The sequence below is a fragment of the Phyllobates terribilis genome, unplaced genomic scaffold, assembly GCF_046119375.1.
Source record: "Phyllobates terribilis strain yellow unplaced genomic scaffold, ASM4611937v1 Scaffold_12__6_contigs__length_324123572, whole genome shotgun sequence".
In the NCBI taxonomy this organism is placed as follows: Eukaryota; Metazoa; Chordata; class Amphibia; order Anura; family Dendrobatidae; genus Phyllobates; species Phyllobates terribilis.
Genome location: NW_027362772.1, coordinates 74,334,470 through 74,353,041, shown reverse-complemented (window position 1 = coordinate 74,353,041; position 18,572 = coordinate 74,334,470). Strand labels below are relative to the sequence as shown.

The 18,572-nt window shown below is 41.7% G+C and overlaps 1 protein-coding gene across 1 annotated transcript in view; it reads right to left on the bottom strand.

The window, feature by feature from the left end:
• The window catches only part of SHANK1 (SH3 and multiple ankyrin repeat domains 1), a 619,704-nt gene that overhangs the window by 8,876 nt on the left and 592,256 nt on the right, over window positions 1–18,572 (bottom strand). The window contains exons 19-23 of the mRNA XM_073655995.1: window positions 14,493–14,516; window positions 10,496–10,552; window positions 9,131–9,255; window positions 6,582–6,690; window positions 3,847–6,418 (exon numbers count right to left, since the gene is read on the bottom strand). Of these exons, the coding sequence (XP_073512096.1) occupies window positions 3,847–6,418; window positions 6,582–6,690; window positions 9,131–9,255; window positions 10,496–10,552; window positions 14,493–14,516 (2,887 nt within the window). The remainder of the gene's footprint in view (window positions 1–3,846; window positions 6,419–6,581; window positions 6,691–9,130; window positions 9,256–10,495; window positions 10,553–14,492; window positions 14,517–18,572) is intronic.

The following is an 18,572-nucleotide window of genomic DNA, read 5'->3' as shown; positions in this document are numbered from 1 at the left end:
GTTTTGCCAACCTCTCTGGGTATTGCAGTCCCTCCATTCCCTTTATTAATTTTGTTGCCCTCCTTTGTACCTTTTCAAGCTCATTTATATCCTTTCTATCTATTGGGGCCCATAACTGAGCACAGTATTCCAAGTGTGGTCTGACCAGTGCTTTGTACAGTGGAAGAACAATGTTCTCATCCTTTGCAGCTATACCTCTTCTGATACATCCCATTACCCTGTTTGCCCTTACAGCAGCGGCCTGACTTTGGGCACTCCAATTTAGTTTGCTATCAATCAAGATGCCCAAGTCCTTCTCCATCTCTGAATTCCCCAATGATTTCCCATTCAGTGAGTACTGGTGACCTCCATTTTTCCTTCCCATATGTATGACCTTACATTTCTCCTCGTTAAACCTCATTTGCCATTTAATGCTCCACGTACCCAGCTTATCCAAATCCCTCTGTAGGTCTGCACTGTCCTCTTTTGTATTAATTGTTTTACATAACTTTGTGTCATCTGCGAATATTGATATTTTACTATTTATCCCGTTGACTATGTCGTTAATAAAGATATTAAATAACAATGGGCCTAGTACAGACCCCTGTGGTACCCCACTAGTGACGCTTACCCAATCTGAGTATATTCCATTTATAACCACCCTCTGCCTTCTATCCTTTAGCCAGTTAGCTACCCACTTGCAGACATTTTCCCCCAGCCCCATCATTCTCATTTTGTATACCAACCTATTATGTGGCACGCTATCGAACCCTTTTGAGAAGTCGAGATACACGACATCCACTGGTTCCCCCTGATCTACTCGAGAGCTAACCTCCTCGTAGAAGTCAATCAGGTTTGTTTGGCAGGAGCGATTCCTCATGAATCCATGTTGGTTCGGGATTAAAAGATTATTAGCATCAAGATGCTCCGTAATTGCCTCTTTAATGAAGCTTTCAAAAATTTTGCCCACAACGGACGTCAGACTCACCGGCCGATAGTTTCCGGCGTCACTTTTTGCTCCCTTTTTGAATATTGGCACTACATTCGCCTGTCGCCAATCAAGTGGTAACTCTACTTTTCAGGTTGTCAACCAACAACTAAAACTACTGGAAAGTCAATTTGTCAAAAAATGTACCGTTATGTACTAAATGGTAAAACAATGGGTAAAACAGTCATTGAAAAAGATAGGGTGTATTGGTGGACGACAAGCTCACGTTTAGTGGCCAGTGTCAGGCAGCTGCTGCAAAGGCAAATAAAATAATGGGATGCATTAAAAGAGGCAGAGATGGTCCTGACAAGAACGTAGTTTTGCCTCTATATAAGTCACTAGTGCGGCTACACTTAGATACTGGGTCAAATTTTGATCTCCGGTGTATAAGAAGGACAGAACTGAACTAGAGCGAGTGCGAAGAAGAGCGAACAATGTTATTAAAGGAATAGGAGGACTGTAGAAGACGGGGCATCAAACTTGGGATTATTCAGTTTGGTAACAAGAAGACTTAGGAATGATCTTATTAAAATGTACAAGTATATGAGTGGACAATACAGAGATATGTATAAGGCCACGGCGGCACTATCAGTATTAGGTCAGTGTTTTTTCTCAGGAGTGGGTGATAAATGCAGAATTGGTGACTTGTTTCTATTCTACCTTTTCTCTGATTGTTTCTCACCTGGTTTTGGCTCCCACTCCTGAGAAAAAATACTGACTGAATACTGACCAAATACTGATTGTGGGGCTGTGGCCTAATGATCATTATACACCTAGACAAGTAACAATGGCAAGTGGGCATTCTCTATGTCTAGAGTAAAGGAGGTTTCTCCATCATCACAGGCAGCAATTCTTTACTGTACAGAGGCAGAGACCATGGATTCCTTACTGTAAGAGCAGTGAGACTATGGATTCTTTACTGTAAGAGCAGTGAGACTATGGATTCTTTACTGTAAGAGCAGTGAGACTATGGATTCCTTACTCTAAGAGCAGTGAGACTATGGATTCCTTTCTGTGAGAGCAGTGAGACTATGGATTCCTTACTGTAAGAGCAGTGAGACTATGGATTCTTTACTGTAAGAGCTGTGAGTCTATGGATTCTTTACTGTAAGAACAGTGAGACTATGGATTCTTTACTGTAAGAGCAGTGATACTATGGATTCTTTACTGTAAGAACAGTGAGGCTATGGATTCTTTACTGTAAGAGCAGTGAGACTATGGATTCCTTACTGAAAAAGCAGTGAGATTATGGTTTCTTTACAGTACGAGCAATGAGACTATGGATTCTTTACTATAAATGAAATGAGATTATGGATTATTTTCTGTACGAGAAGTGAGACTATGGATTCTTTACTATAAAAGAAATGAGATTATGGATTCTTTTCTGTATGAGCAATGAGACTATGGATTCTTTACTATAAAAGAAATGAGATTATGGATTCTTTTCTGTGTGAGCAGTGAGACTATGGATTCTTTACTTATAAAAGCAATGATATTATGGGTTCTTTACTGTATGAGCAGTGAGACAATGGATTCTTTACTGTATGAGCAGTGAGACTATGGGTTCTTTACTGTAAGAGCAGTGAGACTATGGATTCTTTACTGTAAGAGCATTAAGACTATGGATTCTTTACTGTAAGAGCAGTGAGTTTATGGCTTTTTTACAGTAAGAGCAGTGAGATTATGGATTCTTTAATGTAAGAGCAGTGAGTTTATGGATTCTTTACTGTAAGGGCAATGAGTTTATGGATTCTTTACTTATAAAAGCAATGATATTATGGGTTCTTTACTGTATGAGCAGTGAGATTATGGATTCTTTACTGTATGAGCAGTGAGACTGTGGATTCTTTACTGTAAGAGCAGTGAGATCATGTAACTCTCAGCCATATGATGTTGTAATGGTTGATTCACTAAAAAATGTTAAGGAGGGCATGGATACCTTTCTTATAAAATACATGTTTTAGTGATAGATTATCTGTTGGGATGCTGGTCCAGGGAACTTGTCTGATTGCCCAATGTTAGGCGAAAAAATCCTACTCAACATTAGCCATTAGCATCTGCCTCATGGGATTTTTGCTTTCCTCGGGATCAACATGATAGGTCATGGATTGAATTTGATGGACATGTGTCTGCTTTCAACATGAAAACTATGAACCTATAAATTTTGGCTGGCAATTGGGCAAGTTGACCATTTTAATGGAATAAGCCAACAGACCTAAGTTTATGATTTTGGGCTCATGGATCTAGTTTAAAATATTAGTGATAAAATGCTCAGTTTCTATTGGATACACCATTTTTCTATAAGGAAGTGTCAATACATGACATTATGCATTTACTATGCAAAATTTTGGTAGACAACATGTAGAAATCTAGATTTTGTTTATTTTACGGCCAAAAAAAGTGGTAAAAAAAATATATATCTATAACCAGCTTCTCTAGCATTTTTGTGGCAACGTGTTTTAGGTCTCCCATTGGTCTCTTTTTGCCCATCTGTCTGCACTGATCTCATCACATGCGAGGGCTGCACCTGTGATTGGCTGCAGTGGTCACATGTATCATCATTTTTGGAAGACGGATGTAGAGAGTTTGGTAGGGGACAGGGAAAACTTACAATGGGAGTGCCAGTGGGGATGAGTAGAATGTTTTTTTTATAAACTTATCTGAAGTTGTAGATACCTTTACAAAAATGTGGTCATTCGGAAGCAAAATTGGCAACAATTGGGACAAATCTGAAACAAATCTGTGGGCAAATCTGTTACATGCATTGGCATGCTGCAGATATAAAATCTAATCTGCTACTCTACTCCATTATGAAAATCTACAACATTTCTGATACGTGGAAACCATATATTTTGCCCCAAACAACCCGCCGCACCTACCTGTGTCTCTGCAGTGAAGTTGGCCTTTCGGGTGTAAATGATACTGCAGATTCTGGTGGTCTAGACCATGAAACTCCACTCATGTGCTGAAGCTTTGAACTTAACTCTGTCATCATATTTGACTTAACTGTAGATCCTGGAGAAATTTTTTCCTGGGAGTAGTCCTCCCATGGGAGTGTGGGAGATTTTCTCTGAGAATCCTTGGCTGGCTCGGAAAGAGCACAGAGTGAGGGTCCTTTAGATGGTGTCAGTGTGAAGACATTATCTGAGCAGGGAGAAACGGAAATGGCGGTACTGGTGGCAGTAATGGGATCTCTAAGCAGTCCAGGCGTTCTACTTGGGAATGTCCTTGACCGAATCTTGTTTTGAACCACAGGTTTATCCGCCCCAAATGCTTGACCATCTAGATAAGTTATGTAAGTGTCCAGAAGTTCTGTTCCTTCTGTTGAAAGTCCAGACATACTTGATAATGTTGAAACACTACTAATCGTCTCTAGATGGTGATCACTGCTGCTTCGACTGTCAATTTCTTCAATGCCAGAATCAGTCACGGTCTCTATAGTGTCTGATGCTGGTATCTGAATTGATGACACAACAGAGGAAAAATTTACATGAGGTTCTTTAAGTTCTGATGTCCCCTGGGTTAAGTTGGCTACTTCACTGTCATAAGAAGTGAGACTAGAGGTCGTAGAGTCTAGAGCAGGAGTGCTAATAGCGTCAGGTGGTGGTGGGGGCACAGGGGGTGGAAGGGTAGAAGACCCAGCTGATGCCCCCGGAGGTGAATCAGGTTTATCAAAACTGTTTGAAAATTCTAAAGGTGGAGGGAGGGGTTCGGTAAATAAAAAATCATCATCAACATCAATTGAAGGTGCTGGGGGAGGCAAGACTAATAATGGGAGTCCATTCTCTTTGGAATTAGAGTCATGTATTTCTGAATTTGTGCTAGGTAATGGGGTGTGGTTCACGGTTGGGTTGGCCATTGGTCGTTCATTCCTTAATTCCTTACAGTAGGAAATCTTACGATGATCTTCTTCATCTTTGTGGGTAGAGTTTTCCATGAAGCGGACATGCAGTTCTATTTTTTCTTGACCTTCTGCCCTCTTCTCCCAGGCTTTACCTTGTTCTACTCCTTGAAGCAACAAAAGAGCAGGAGACCGGTGACCAGAGCTCTCATCTGATTTTCTATCACCGGTTGGGGATACCATACATGGCTTGAAATCTATCTCTTTTCTCTTTGTGGGTCCTGAATCCCAGAGTCGATGCGGGGAGGTGCTTCGGGATTCTATTGGAGATTTTTGTTCTGCAAAACGTGGAGATGGTGGACGTGACTTCCTTTCTTCAATTTCATTTCTGCTATGCTGCTGTGACTCTTTTAAAGCTCTTTCTCTTGCCGCTAAAGCAAGTCCTAAAGGAGAACTAGGATCTAGAATTTTCCCAGTCAAGGGATGTATAAGCGGACTACCTCCTCCAACTGGGTTAATGTTGGACATTGTTATTGGACTGGAGCATGATTGGAGCTGGGGTAAAAAAGTGGAACACACAGTACTAAAAGCACTAGTGGTGCTAGGACCATAACTCTTCCCAGTTTTTGACTGGTAGGAGTACCCACTAGTAATGTCTCTATTTACAGGTGTCACAAAATTGGTGGGAACATTCAAATGCATGTACGGTTCACTAGAAAACATACCCTCATCAATAGACTTGGAATGCTTCAATCTCGGGGCAGGTGTGGGCTCTGTGTCTTCATCAGTAGAAAGAAAAAGAGCAGATTTTCGGCGGGCTTCATTAAACCACTCACGGTCCCGCCGTGCTGCACCGACAATGGCTGCTCCGAACTGGCTTGTAAAATCAATATTATCCCGCAATTGCAGAGATGGAATTGGGTCAGGCTGAGTTTCAGCTTCCATGCTACTACCTTGGCTGCTCCTTCCACTACTACTGGTTGATGGGGCTTTAATAATGATTGTAGGTATAGGGATGGAACTTTTTTCATGTGACTTGGTAGCCTGTTGTTGCTGGTGATGAGACTGATATTGCTGCTGCTGTTGCTGCTGTTGTTGCAAATGCTGTTGCTGTTCATTTTCCACCTTCACTTGTTTCACTAGTTGGCCTTTTCGACGCATGGCTTTTGCAGGAACATACATCGCCGTACTGGCTGCTCTTGCAGGTAGATTAAAGTAACGCATTTCCTGTGTCTGGGACCTCCAGCTTCTCATATTTGCTTGTGAAGCCATACCTATTCGAATCTGTTCATCAGCCATTTGCTCAGAGTCTTGGTGGTAGAGCTGCTGTAGTTTCTCCCGTCTCTGAGATGCATCCATCATTTTCTGCTCAAAAAGACCCGATTCTTGGCGCATTGTAGGAGAGAACAATTTTGAATCTCCACTTTGATTAAAGTTACCCCTTAAAACCGGGCTAACCCTGGCTGCAGAAGAGGGCGCAGTGTTATATGGAGGATCGGGAGGAGAAGTTGTCGGAGGGGGAGGTATGTCTTCTGAACTAGGAACAGATAAACTGCGGTTAAATTTCATGGGGGGAGCAGACAAAAATGGCTTTTCTTCATCCCCAGCACCTATAACAAAAAAATTCATAAACTTATTAAAATATATTTTAAAAGAAAATTTGTATTAGAATGCATACTGGGATGCTTATTTCATAAGCTAGCTTATCTTGAATCAGTATGTGCTATCTATGGCTTTCCATAGGATTACAGATAGATCTATGACCCTACTTACCAATAGACTTCTGCCGCAGCATCATGGCCTGGCCAGGTGAAGAGGACAAGTAGGGTGGACCTTCATACACAGACTGAGCACTTGAGACTCTATGCGGTCCAAAATTTGGCTGCACAAACAAAATAATATTTTTTAATAAGACCATATTTTAAAGAATCTGTAAGAAGATTTTCTTCACAGCTCACAAGTGGGGTGCATAGAGCAGACTCAGGATCTGAGCCCGCTCTATGCGGGGCAGATGCTGGCTATTTTTCATTGCCAGCATCTGCCTCTGACCTACGCAAATGGAGCCAGCTCTGATTGTTGTTCTTAAAATTTCACTGCCAATGAAATTTAAATGGTCTGCTTGCCCATGTGCTTGTGTACTGACTATCATTGGTGCTCTCGCAACTTGGTTGTAGGGAGCCAATCGGTGACCATAGCAACTAGTGGTATGCTGAAGGCTTGCAGGGTTACCATTATAGTCCTTTGGTGGGCTGGACTTTGAAGGAGAATATTAGTTACACTATATACTGCAATACAGAGGCAGAAATTGTAAAAAAGATTAATTTTAAAAATATAATAATAACCTGTTCAAAAATTAAGAATGTAAAAAATATTTAAAACATAATATAAAATAATAATGTTTGAAATGGTTGGGTTCAGAAAAGTTTGAAGTACATTAAATGCCAAAAGAAGAAAATAAATCAAAATGCCAGAGTTGACCTTTTTCAGTTACCACATTTCCCCAAAAAAGTACAATAAAAAGTTATCAAAAAATTCCATGTACTCTAAAATTATATCAATAAAAACTAGAGCTCAGCAAGCAAGAAACAAGTCTTCATACAGGACTATCAAAGGAGACACATTTTTTTTTAAAGTTCAGAACTTTTTTTAACTGCTAAAATATATATATAAAAAATTCCTTAAAAGTTTGGTATCACTCTATAGTACATTTTAGAAGAATCATATTGCCAAGATATTTTTACAGCACGATGAACGACGTAAAAAACAAAAAACAGTTGCGGAATTATTTTTTTTCCCCAACTTTTCACCCCACGTGGAATTTTTTCCCTTGTATGACTATGTCGATGGAAAAATAAAAAAGAAAAGTTATGGCTCTTGGAAGAATAAGGGGAGAAAAAAGAAAGCTCAAAAATTATAACTAATAAATATATATAATATAAATTATAATTATTACAATTATTAAAATTTTAATATAAATTATATATATAATAAATAATAAAAATAAATTTAAAATCACCAGGTCGTGAAAGGATTACCCTGAGGCCAAACAAAAATGCTATAATAATCCTTGAATTTTGGACTAAAAGTAATTTTTGCAATTAGAGATGTTGCACCGTTTAACTTTTACAGGCTCTTTGTTTTACTGAGTCAACTGATAATCCATCAGTGAGCTCTTGATGTAAACTTTTTTTAACTCTTGTATTTGATTTTTTTTTTCTAAACTCCTCTCAGTTGATTTACGACGGCATCAAAGTTCAGAACAGAGGAGTTGAAAAAAAAATGTCAGAACTAGCTAATTGAAGGATTCATTGTGCTGCAAAGTGCAAGGAAACAAAGAACCTATAAAAGTCAAATTATGCAAAAATTTTTAATGATACCCAATAGCAAAGGGAATCTGTCAGCAGGATTTCACACCCCAAACTATCAACATGTATATATAGATATTTTAAAGACAAGTCCAGCAATGCCTTTACATGGCCAGTCCGTTCCTCCATTACTGAGAAATTAGTTTATGAATTGATATGCAAATATCTATGATAGATCTGAAGCCTCTGTCACTCCAGCTCTATTCCCCCATTCAGTGCTACCTTCTCCTGCTTGACTGACAGCCTCTATGCTGTGTGTCTTCATGCAAAGAAGCGTCAGTCAAGCAGTAGGAGGTGGCACTGGGCGGGGAATAGAGCTGGAGTGACAGAGGCTGCAGATCTATCATAGATATTTGCATATCAATTCATACGCTGATTTCTCAGTAACGCAGGAACGGACTGGCCATGTCAAGGTATCGCTGGACTTGACTTTGAAAGGGTTACATATGCATAAAAATAGTTTTGGGGGGTGAAAGAAAAGAATCTCATATTGTCCAACTTTTTCTATAGATTATAATTTTATCTATATCCATGTGCCCCCCCCGTATGGGGATCCATATCCCATGTGTCCCTTACAGAAACTATACTGATAGACTTCAGAAATGTTACTTGTCAGGTCAACATTTTCATATTACTTGACTTACCTGGAATCCATCCTGTACACAGCCTAGCGGGATTCATTTTTTCCATGGTTAAAGGGATCGTACAGGATTAGAAAATAAGGTTCTGCTTTGCTTATTTTCAAAAACAGTGCCACTCTTGTCTATGGCTCGTATTGAGTATTGCAGCTCCTACCCATTTAAGTAAATGAGGCTGAGTGGCAATACCAGACACTACCAATGGACCAAGGTGGCGCTGTTTCTGGAATTTTTTTTTAATTGGACGATACCTTTAATACTCCTTTAATCCTAAATAAAAGTATAACAGCAGATGCCGTAAGTATAGGTGTATTTCTACCTCTGACGAAAAAAAGCTCTTTGAGGCAGACCGTGATGTTCCCAGAGATGCCAGTGGGCCGGGGCTGGAGCTTTCGTTCACACTTATGGTTTGCTGGGCTGCTGCAAGAATCTCATCCAGTTTATCTGTAAGAAGAAGCAAAAGTGCAATAATGGGATAGCGAACGAGACCCGATTTATGGCCTTGTGTGTCTAGGACATTTTTATCTATGGGATCTACGGTGCCACTTTTATCTATGGGATGTGTCTAGTATTCCAGCTCATCCCCGTGGAGAAGACCCTTTTTTCTTATCTAAACCAGCCCCTTTTAGATTTAATTTGCCATCCCAGGAGTAGTTTACTCAGGGGAGGGGTTTAATTAACCAACCAATACCAGGAAAGACCATTTACAGCAGCAATTCAAGCTGCTTAACCACTTAAATGCCACTATTAAGCTCTGACGGCAGACAAAATCTTGGTGGGGCGTCCGTTCGGGCTTCCATCACCCCTCCATGCGAATATGGGAGCCGATGGGTTTCAATACTAAAGTATTGCACTACATAGTACAAGTGATTAAGCGATTGCAGACTCAAGTCCCCTAAGGGGATTAAAAAAAAAAAGTGAAAAATTAAAAATAAAAAAAATTTATAAAAAAAAAACCTTAAAAATTCAAATCACCCCTTTTTCCACCCATCCAACTACAAAGACGTTTTCAAAAAATTGAAACATAAGCATATTTAATATCACTCTATTTATGAAAGCAAAAAAAATAAAATTATTTAACCCCTGAATTGAATGTCATAAAAAAAAACTGCCAAAATTCCCAATTTTTTAGTAGCTACAATCTCCCTTAAAAAACAATAAAAAGTAATTACAGTTACTTAATTAAGTATCTAACATAGCTTCACTGGTGGAAAAAAATAATAATTTTAAAGGCCTCAGAAAATGGTAACACAAGCAACTTTTTTTCACAAAGTTCAGATTTTCTTTTAAGGTAATAATAATAATAATAATAATAAAAGTTTGTTATAACCAAAATTGCACTGAACTGGTAAATCATGTTTTCAGGTCATTTTTACAGCACAGCAAACGCCGTAAAAACTAAACCCAAAACACAATGGTGGAAATATTTTTTTCTCCCATTTTTCACTACATTATATGACTAAATAAATGGTATCAATGAAAACTACAACTCCCCCCACCACAAAAAAAAAAGTTCTTGTACAAAAAAATAAAAATGTTATGGCTCTTGGTAGAGGGGAGGAAAAACTAAATTGCAAAATTGAAAAAAAAATGTCTGCGTCCATAAGGGTTAATGACTAAAATATGACAATAATGGGTTTTACATGGAGGTTTTAGAACCAATTTTAGTGAAGTCAGATCTTACTCAGCGCCATTTGATACACGGTCCTTTTCTTCTCGGTGTTCTGAGATGGCTCATAGTCTAAAAGAAAGAAAAGTCAAGTTATTGGCTGAGCTATTTAATATGACACATAAAAAAAGTAGCCATAGTAGCATCTACAAACTAGGGTCACGTTCACACGCTCAGTATTTGGTCAGTATTTAAAAAAAACAGGAGTGGAACAATCAAAGGAAAAGAATTATAGAAACACCTCACCACTTCTGTATTTATCATCCATTCCTGGTTTTGGCTTAGAAATACTGATGTAAAAATACTGACCAAATACTGATTGTCTGAACGTGGCCTAACTCTAGAGCCTGAAAAGGAAGGAGAATCCAAACAATTTAATCTTTTGAGCTGTAAATTTTAAGAAACTTTCTAGTAGGTAAAAATATGCATCGAATTTTGAATTTGTCTTTGTGTTTATCACTACTTATTGGTTTATAGTAAAACCTGTCACAAGGTCTAAAGTGTCCAGTTTTTGTTTTATATTATTGCCACTGCTTCGCTGAGTAAGTCAGTTTTTGTTTTTTTCAAATCTGTCGTACGGTTCCAAAGATATTCAATTTTTTGTTGTTTATGAAGGGGGAGGGGCTAAGAGGTTCCTCTGGGGCGGGCCTTTAGGCTGATTTGCATAATTTCCCTGTGAGCCACGCCCTCAAGGTACAGCTCATAAACAGCACTAAATAAAAAGACCCATATCTCTAGTTCTGTATGGTTTATTTTAGAAAAACAAAAAACTGATTACTCAGGTTAGCAGAGGCAATAAAATAAGAGGCAAACAATGGCTATTTTTGATGTGGTGATAGGTTCTCTTTAAGATTCTAGCCCCAAATTATACTAACACCAGAAGCAAATTGGAGTTGTAGCCTTTGTAGACTAGCTGACGAGAATTACTTGGAAACAATAAGAAATGTGGAGTATGAGGGTGATGAGTAAGACAGGTCTATAAGATAACAACTATACATGAGGCTGCTGTCAGATAAATGCAAATAATCCAATTTTTACATCAAAGCAGAACATCAATATTAGCAAAAAAAACATAAAAGGAGATACATTCCAGAACCGTGGGTGTAAAAACTGGCAAAGTTCACTTCGTGACACAGATTTTCTGGGATGTATAAATGATACAGGAGCTTTACCAAGAGATTAATACACAACACATTCCTTGTGGCTGTCGTAATGGTGCATTGGATACAGACAGCTCCATGTTATCTCTATTTCTATAGTTCAGAGGTGGGCTGGGATTTGTCCAGCCCCTGAGCAATAAAGGTCATGGGCCCAAAAGCGGTACAAGAGAAATTCAGCTTTGTGATCCCCATAAACATATATAGTGCATGAATCGAATTTCTATTGAATTTAATAAAAAAATTTAATTTGCCAAATCCCAAATTTTTGTATCGACTGGTTGCCCTTTTGCTTTATCTTTTTAAGACCGGGAAAGGGGTTAAAATAAAAAAAGAAAACATTATAGTCACTTCGCCCCTCACCGGTCCTTACTCCACAGCTCCCCCCGTTCAGCCCTTCACTGGCTCACTTTCTCCATCTGGTTCCAGTCTTATCTTCTTCTCATTAGTCTTCAGTTTTTGGTGCCTCTGGCACTGAGTAGGTGTCAAGTGATGTCATGATGTAGAGGGGCAATGCATCTCATGCTGTCGCGTGAAGTCGATTCAGCACCGGAAGTGCCGAAGAATGAAGATGACTGAAGACAGAGGAGATGAGTGGAGCCAGAAGAAGGAAGCGAGCCAGCAATGGATCAGGCGAGAAGCTGTGAAGCCAGGACAGGTGAGGAGCAAGGTGAGCAGGAATAATTTTTTTTTTTTCTATTTTAGAGTTAAGGGGATGGGCCTAAGACAGGCTAGTATAATCTTTTATTATTTGTTAACACCTTCCCTCCCCACAATTTATTATGTTCTGGAGTCTAGATAGACCTCAAAGTTTAATATATTGTTTTTACCAGCAATTTAATTAACGTCAAAAAATGTTCCCGAAAATCAAATTTGAAGACCGAATTGCCCAAATTTGGTAAATTAAATTTTGCCAGATTTGCTCATCTCTGTTGCTAGGTAATTATTATAATTGAGCTGGGGTTCAATGGTCTAATAAATACCCTGAAGCTGAATTTGCCTCACTGTACTGATTGTGAGGCTTCCTAGGGGGACGGCACAACATCCTAAATGTGCTGGCCTATGTACATGGACATTCCTTCGTTATAGAGTAGATCCCTCTGAATACAAAAGAACACTTCCTAGAAAAGATGCTAAGGATTTGCTCTCTTATAGGATCAGTTTAGGAGCCGAAATCGGGGTCTGTTGTAAATTATAGATTTACAATATGCTGAAAACTTGTTATTATATTAATGTCTGTTAAAAGAAGAACTTTATGGGATGGAAGAAACTAAAAGCCATAAGATTATTTTAGTGTACTTAAGGTGAAGCTCCCGCAAATTATTCTTAAAGGGAATCTGTCCCCCAAACCATGGGACAGCACAAATGAATGTTTGGATGCACAATTGGAGTCAGGTATATTTTCTCTGAAATGCTCGAGTGTTTCCGAAAACATATGATTTCGAGAGTCGGTTGGCAACTATCGAGAGGGATGAAACTAATCCTATGAAGCCCTGGACGTTTTTTCCCTGCACCGCTCTAGATGATTGACAGATCTCCCCCTATGTAAACACACTGGAAAGACCTGTCAATCACCTGGAGAGGAAATGAGAAAAGCTGATTGGGGGTGGTACAGGACTAATCTCTTCTCTGCCTATGATCCTTGGCTGGATCTTCGAAGTATGTTTTTTTCTGAAACTCGTGAGTATTTCAGAGAAAAATATTCATGGCTGTAATTATGCAATCATGCTGACAGGCTCTGACTCATGCTGCCCGTGGTTTGTACAGTATGAATCAGCTGTCAGGCTTCCATTAATTCAGAAAATGGAGCTGCTAGGGTCTTAATACTCTGCTCTCCCAAATGCAAGTTTCCATGGCTCTCTATACATTATGGTCTTTAAAGAAGTTGTCCATTACTTTTATATTGATGCCCTATCCATAGGATAGGGCATCAATGTATTATCGGCCGGGGTCCCGCACGTGGCACCCTCGCTTATCAGCTGTTATCGGTGCCGGTGGCGGCAGCCGTTGGCCAGAAGTGCTCACCTGCGGGGCTCCGCCGTCAAGTGGCAGTGGCCACCGCGGTGTACTGCACATCCGCCTCCCATTCAATTGAATAGGAGGTGGATGTGCAGTACACTGCAGCGGCCACTTGACGGCGGAGCCCCGCAGGTGAGCACTACCGGCCGGCGGCCGCCGGCACCGATAACAGCTGATCGGTGGGGGTGCCACGTGCGGGACCCTTGGCCAATCATACATTGATGCCCTATCCTATGGATAGGGTATCAATGTAAAAGTAATGGACAACCCCTTTAAGATCCAAGACAAACATAAAAAGGCTTCATGTTAGTGGGCTGTACTGAAGTTTCAATGCAATGCCAAAAAGTTTTGTGACATCACTTCCTGCTCAGTAGATATTGGATGAAGCTGCTCCTCACAAACTTCCTACTTTGCCCCCGATTTGCATTCTGCACATAATTTTGGTAATGCTAAGAGTTTTTGGGCCATCCTTCTAAATTTTACTTCCAAATTCTTGAAATTCATCCAAATGCAGGAGGAAACATATAAAAAGAAACAGTGGGCTCCCCGCAGACTGAATGCAGAGAGTTGGTGAGGTTAAACCTCAGCCAACAGCTGCAGAACAGGAAGTGATGTCAGAAAATAAGGCACAATTTTGGAAAAAAAATGTTTGGCCTTAGATGTTATAGTATACATTGCACCTTAAAAACAGCTAGGATGAAATAATGACCATATCTAATATTAAAAGACCCTCTTAACTCTGTTTTATTAATGATGAAATTAGCCCTTTAATTACATTTATGAATATTTATGCTTAAGTGTAAAGAAGTTAATAAAACAGAATTCAACTTACTCACCATTTTTCTTTTTCCAAGGAGATACTAGAGAAAACATCAGATAAATAGTAAGTGCAGACTTACTGAATTTTATAAAAATTCCCCAAAATGTGAGAAAAAATATATTCCCTCCCATGTATTAAGGAAATTAATTACCATACATCCATTTCTAAGTTCTTAAAATGTACTAAGCTGTATGGAGTAATATTTTTTTTTATACTGAGACTTATTTGGAAACTTTTCCAGACAAGCGTTAGATGTTCTACCTTCTTCAAGTTTTGGTGGAACATCACTCATCAGGAAGAAGCGAATAAACCTCCGAAGCTCATCTTGAAAGTTTTATTGTTGGTCCAAGTTATAGTAGCATGCTCCAATCCTCAGCCTTTCCCACAGTACGCAGTAGTATTAGCAGAATTTGGCATGACTTACACACATTCAGTTGAAGGTCTTCCGGCTGCTTCTGCTGGATCCTTGCAGTTACTCATCAAAACTATCTTACCAGCAACATGAGGTGAAGGTGTCTGGTGGCTTGCGAGAATTAACAATGTATGACAGCTCAAATTGCCTACTCTCAAAAACTTAGCCCGATGGATACACTTTGCTAGCAAAAATCATTTTTGGTATAACACAAAGCTTCAAATCTTGTAGGACCTTCTCAGAACTATCTTATAAATTATATTCCTGGATATATAACACTAATGGTATGACATATCTCTAGTGGTGAGTACAGAAATATGCTGTCTGCATTTCCAAAGTCCCTTCTTATAACCTATAATAAAATGACCATAACCAGATTTTCTCCATGAAGTTCCCTTGGCCTATGAAGAAGACTTTGGCTCGTAAGCGAGCCATACACAATAGACTGATATCAATGGATAGATGAATGGATCTAGAAAAGGGATCTAATGTCATGCTTCTCGCACTGTGAGATGGGCCTCGCTAGTGATGTCCCCCCTAGGTGGTGGTCTGGTACAACAAGAGAGGCAGTTTTGACCAACATTTACAAAGGTTTTTCTCCTTTTTACTTTATTTTGCTTTGTTAATCAATATATGTTTTTTATTTTACTATGGACTTCAACCAATGCTGAGAATCAGTCATCATTAATATAAAACCCAAAGAAGAAAAAAGTTTCAGGAGCCTAGATCTAATGCAAAGAGTGTTGGAGGTGATAGGCCACTTTGAGGTGTTTTTTGATTGCAAGAAATGTTGGATTTTAGACTCATTTTTTAACCCAAAATCAAGTTACACCAGAGGTGCCTATAAGAATCTTTCCACTTAAAGAAATGGAAATAGATATTTGTTTATTTGGGTTTTTTTAAAAAAAAAACAACTAAACACTATGTAAGCAGCAACTGCTTTATTACTAAAAGAAAACACTACTTCCTTTTCTAACTCCTCACTAATCCGGCACAGACCCTCCAGTCACCCTCCCAGTCTTCACAGTAAAGCATATGCCCAGTAAGACCGCTAGCAGGTCACTTATATCGAAAGAGATAGTGGACTGCTGTAGCATCTGTATTGGAAGGGTGGAGACTTGAAAAAATTTGTTTTTTTCTTTATTTTATTTTTTTCTGTTTTATAGTATTTACTAGTTTTTTCTTTCCTTAAACCTCTATAAGGGAAAAGTCAAACGGCCGTATAGCTCAGAAGAGGATCACAATGCAATACTCGGACTGGGTGGTAGCTCTCCTGATCTGAGCATGTGTTTTTATGCAGCTGTCACACTCACGTCAAGAAAGCTGATGGCCAGCCTGTGTGTGGCGCCCCTGAGGGTTCGGTTGCCACAGAGGTACTGCATCTCACCCAGAGGTGTGGTATCTCACTCTCAAGTAAGGAAGGAGTACAGCTTGGGACCCTAACACCTGCATCCAACACATACCCACAGTGGGGGTAGGGCGAGATTGCTCCTAAGGGAGAGCATAGTCCCGGGTCCCTAGCTGTTGGGAGGAGCTATGTAGTGGGTGTGGGTGGAGGAAGTAGCTTAGGGGAGCACATGAGAGGAAAGGTATAAATAGAGAAGCCATCTTGTTTAGACAGTCCAGTCCAGTCAGAACAGTGAGCAGTGAGTGAGAACAATTTACAGTGAGAGGAGTGGAGCAGGGCTCTGCAGGAGCTCTGCTCAGGTGGAGGGCCTGAGGAGAGGCCCAGGACTGAAGAAGGAGAGGAGAGGAGCAGGAAGGGCTCCAGGAACGAGGAAGGGACCCCAGGGGTACGGGCAGTGCTGGAGGCCACCCGTACGCTTGAATCTACCAGGAGGTGGAGGGGTCAGGCCACACAAAGGGGACCGGTCCCTCAACTAGCAGAGCACTTTATGTCTCAATTAGAAACCAGAGGCAGCAGTATTTCAAGTCCTGCAGCCAACAGTCCATACCAGTCTCACCAAGAAGGTAGCTATAGAGGTCCTAGAGGACGGAACAGACGTCGCCCGACAAGGCCCATAGGTACCGGATTGGGACACTTGGTATGAGGTGCAGGGAGACAGCCAGAGAGAGGACACAGAAGGGGGTCCCGTTAAGTACTCCGGAGATATCTGAGGGTTGTCCGAACCCCTCCCTGAGTAAGCGCAGCACGATGAGGGAAGTTACATAAGTACCTGTAACTTGGACTGCAATAACCGTGAGTAAAGACCCTGAGGACTGCACTCCATTGTCTCTGTGATTATTGCTGCGCCATCAAACCCTGCACTACAACGCCCAGCATCACATAATACATCTTCACTGCCCTGGAGCTAGGCTCTACCTGTGGAGAGCTGAACCAACCCTGCTGCACTAATACCAGCTCCAGAGGTTCTGCACAGCAGCAGCGGCTCCACATAGCCGCGTACCACAGGTGGTGTCACGAACTTTGTACATAAATCCCCTGTAAATATTCCCCTTTTGATTGACCGACCTGGGTCACGGACCGGGTCACCACCACTTTGACATCTCCCTTAGCAACGACCGGCCCAGCACCGAGTACCCCACGGCCCAGGGGGCGTGTCATCTTTAGCGTCACGAACAGGATATGAGCCCACCCGTTATCAACGGGTACTGTGCGCCTAGAGACTGTGTTTAATACTGAATGTGGCGCCCGCCCCAGAAGAAGGGGCGCCATTATCTGCGAGCCAAAAGACAACAAGAAGTCGCCTCTCATCATGGGCCGGGTTCCAGAATGGCGCCAAAAGCGAGGCCCGCCCCGAGCAACAGTGACCATGTATGTGGATATGTCTATCAAGCTGGGGGGGCCGCCCCAAGGTGTGTCCGACAGCAAGTTGCCATGGAACCGCCCCCGAAAGGGGAGAGGAGAGAAGAAACCTGGGAGACAGGGCGGATTCTCCAGGAGTCCAGACAGACCGCACCCGGAGGGCAAGATGGAGAGTCAGGAGCCAGCTCCCATCGTGGTCTGAAACAGGCGGCAAGGCCTCTTACCTTGGAGGAGGCCATGGCAGAGCTATCCCTGGAGGATACTGAATTTCTCCAGGTGGAAATCCAGGAGCTGGGCCGGAGAATGGAGAGGGACCAGCAGGACGCCATTGCCGGCTGGAAAAAGGAGCTGCTGGAGAAGCTGATGATCAGGCAGCAGCCAGCGCTGCACTCCACCAGCAGCGCCCCAGCTCCAGAGGGACCTGAACGGAGCCAGGAGGCAGAGGACGGCACAAGCGCGGCCACGGGAGCAGGTAAGGAGAGACTCCCTGTCCCGGGGGCTGAGAGTGCTAGCCTGCTCCTGGGCTCCCTTGCGGAGCCTCCGATCCCGGGCGCCTGCTCCACCGAACTACCCCTGGGCCCCCTGGCGGAACCTCCAACCCCCGCCTGCCAGCTCTGCCGATCTGCTCCCCAGTCTCCAGGTGGAATCTCCCATCCCAGACACCTGCTTCTCGGACTGGCTCCCAGACCCCCTGGCGGAAACCCCATACCCGGGCGCTTGCTCCACCGACCTGCTCCTGGGCCCCCTACCAGAGCCACCTGCCTCCGCACCCGAGTCGGTCTATGGAAATACCACCTACGACTGGTCCGCCCGATATGAGGACCAGCAAGGACCCCCGCTAGCACCTGCACCTGCACCCCCGGTTACCTGCCCAGGAGGAGAAGAGTTCCGGTGGGATAACCGGGAAGGGGACCTCA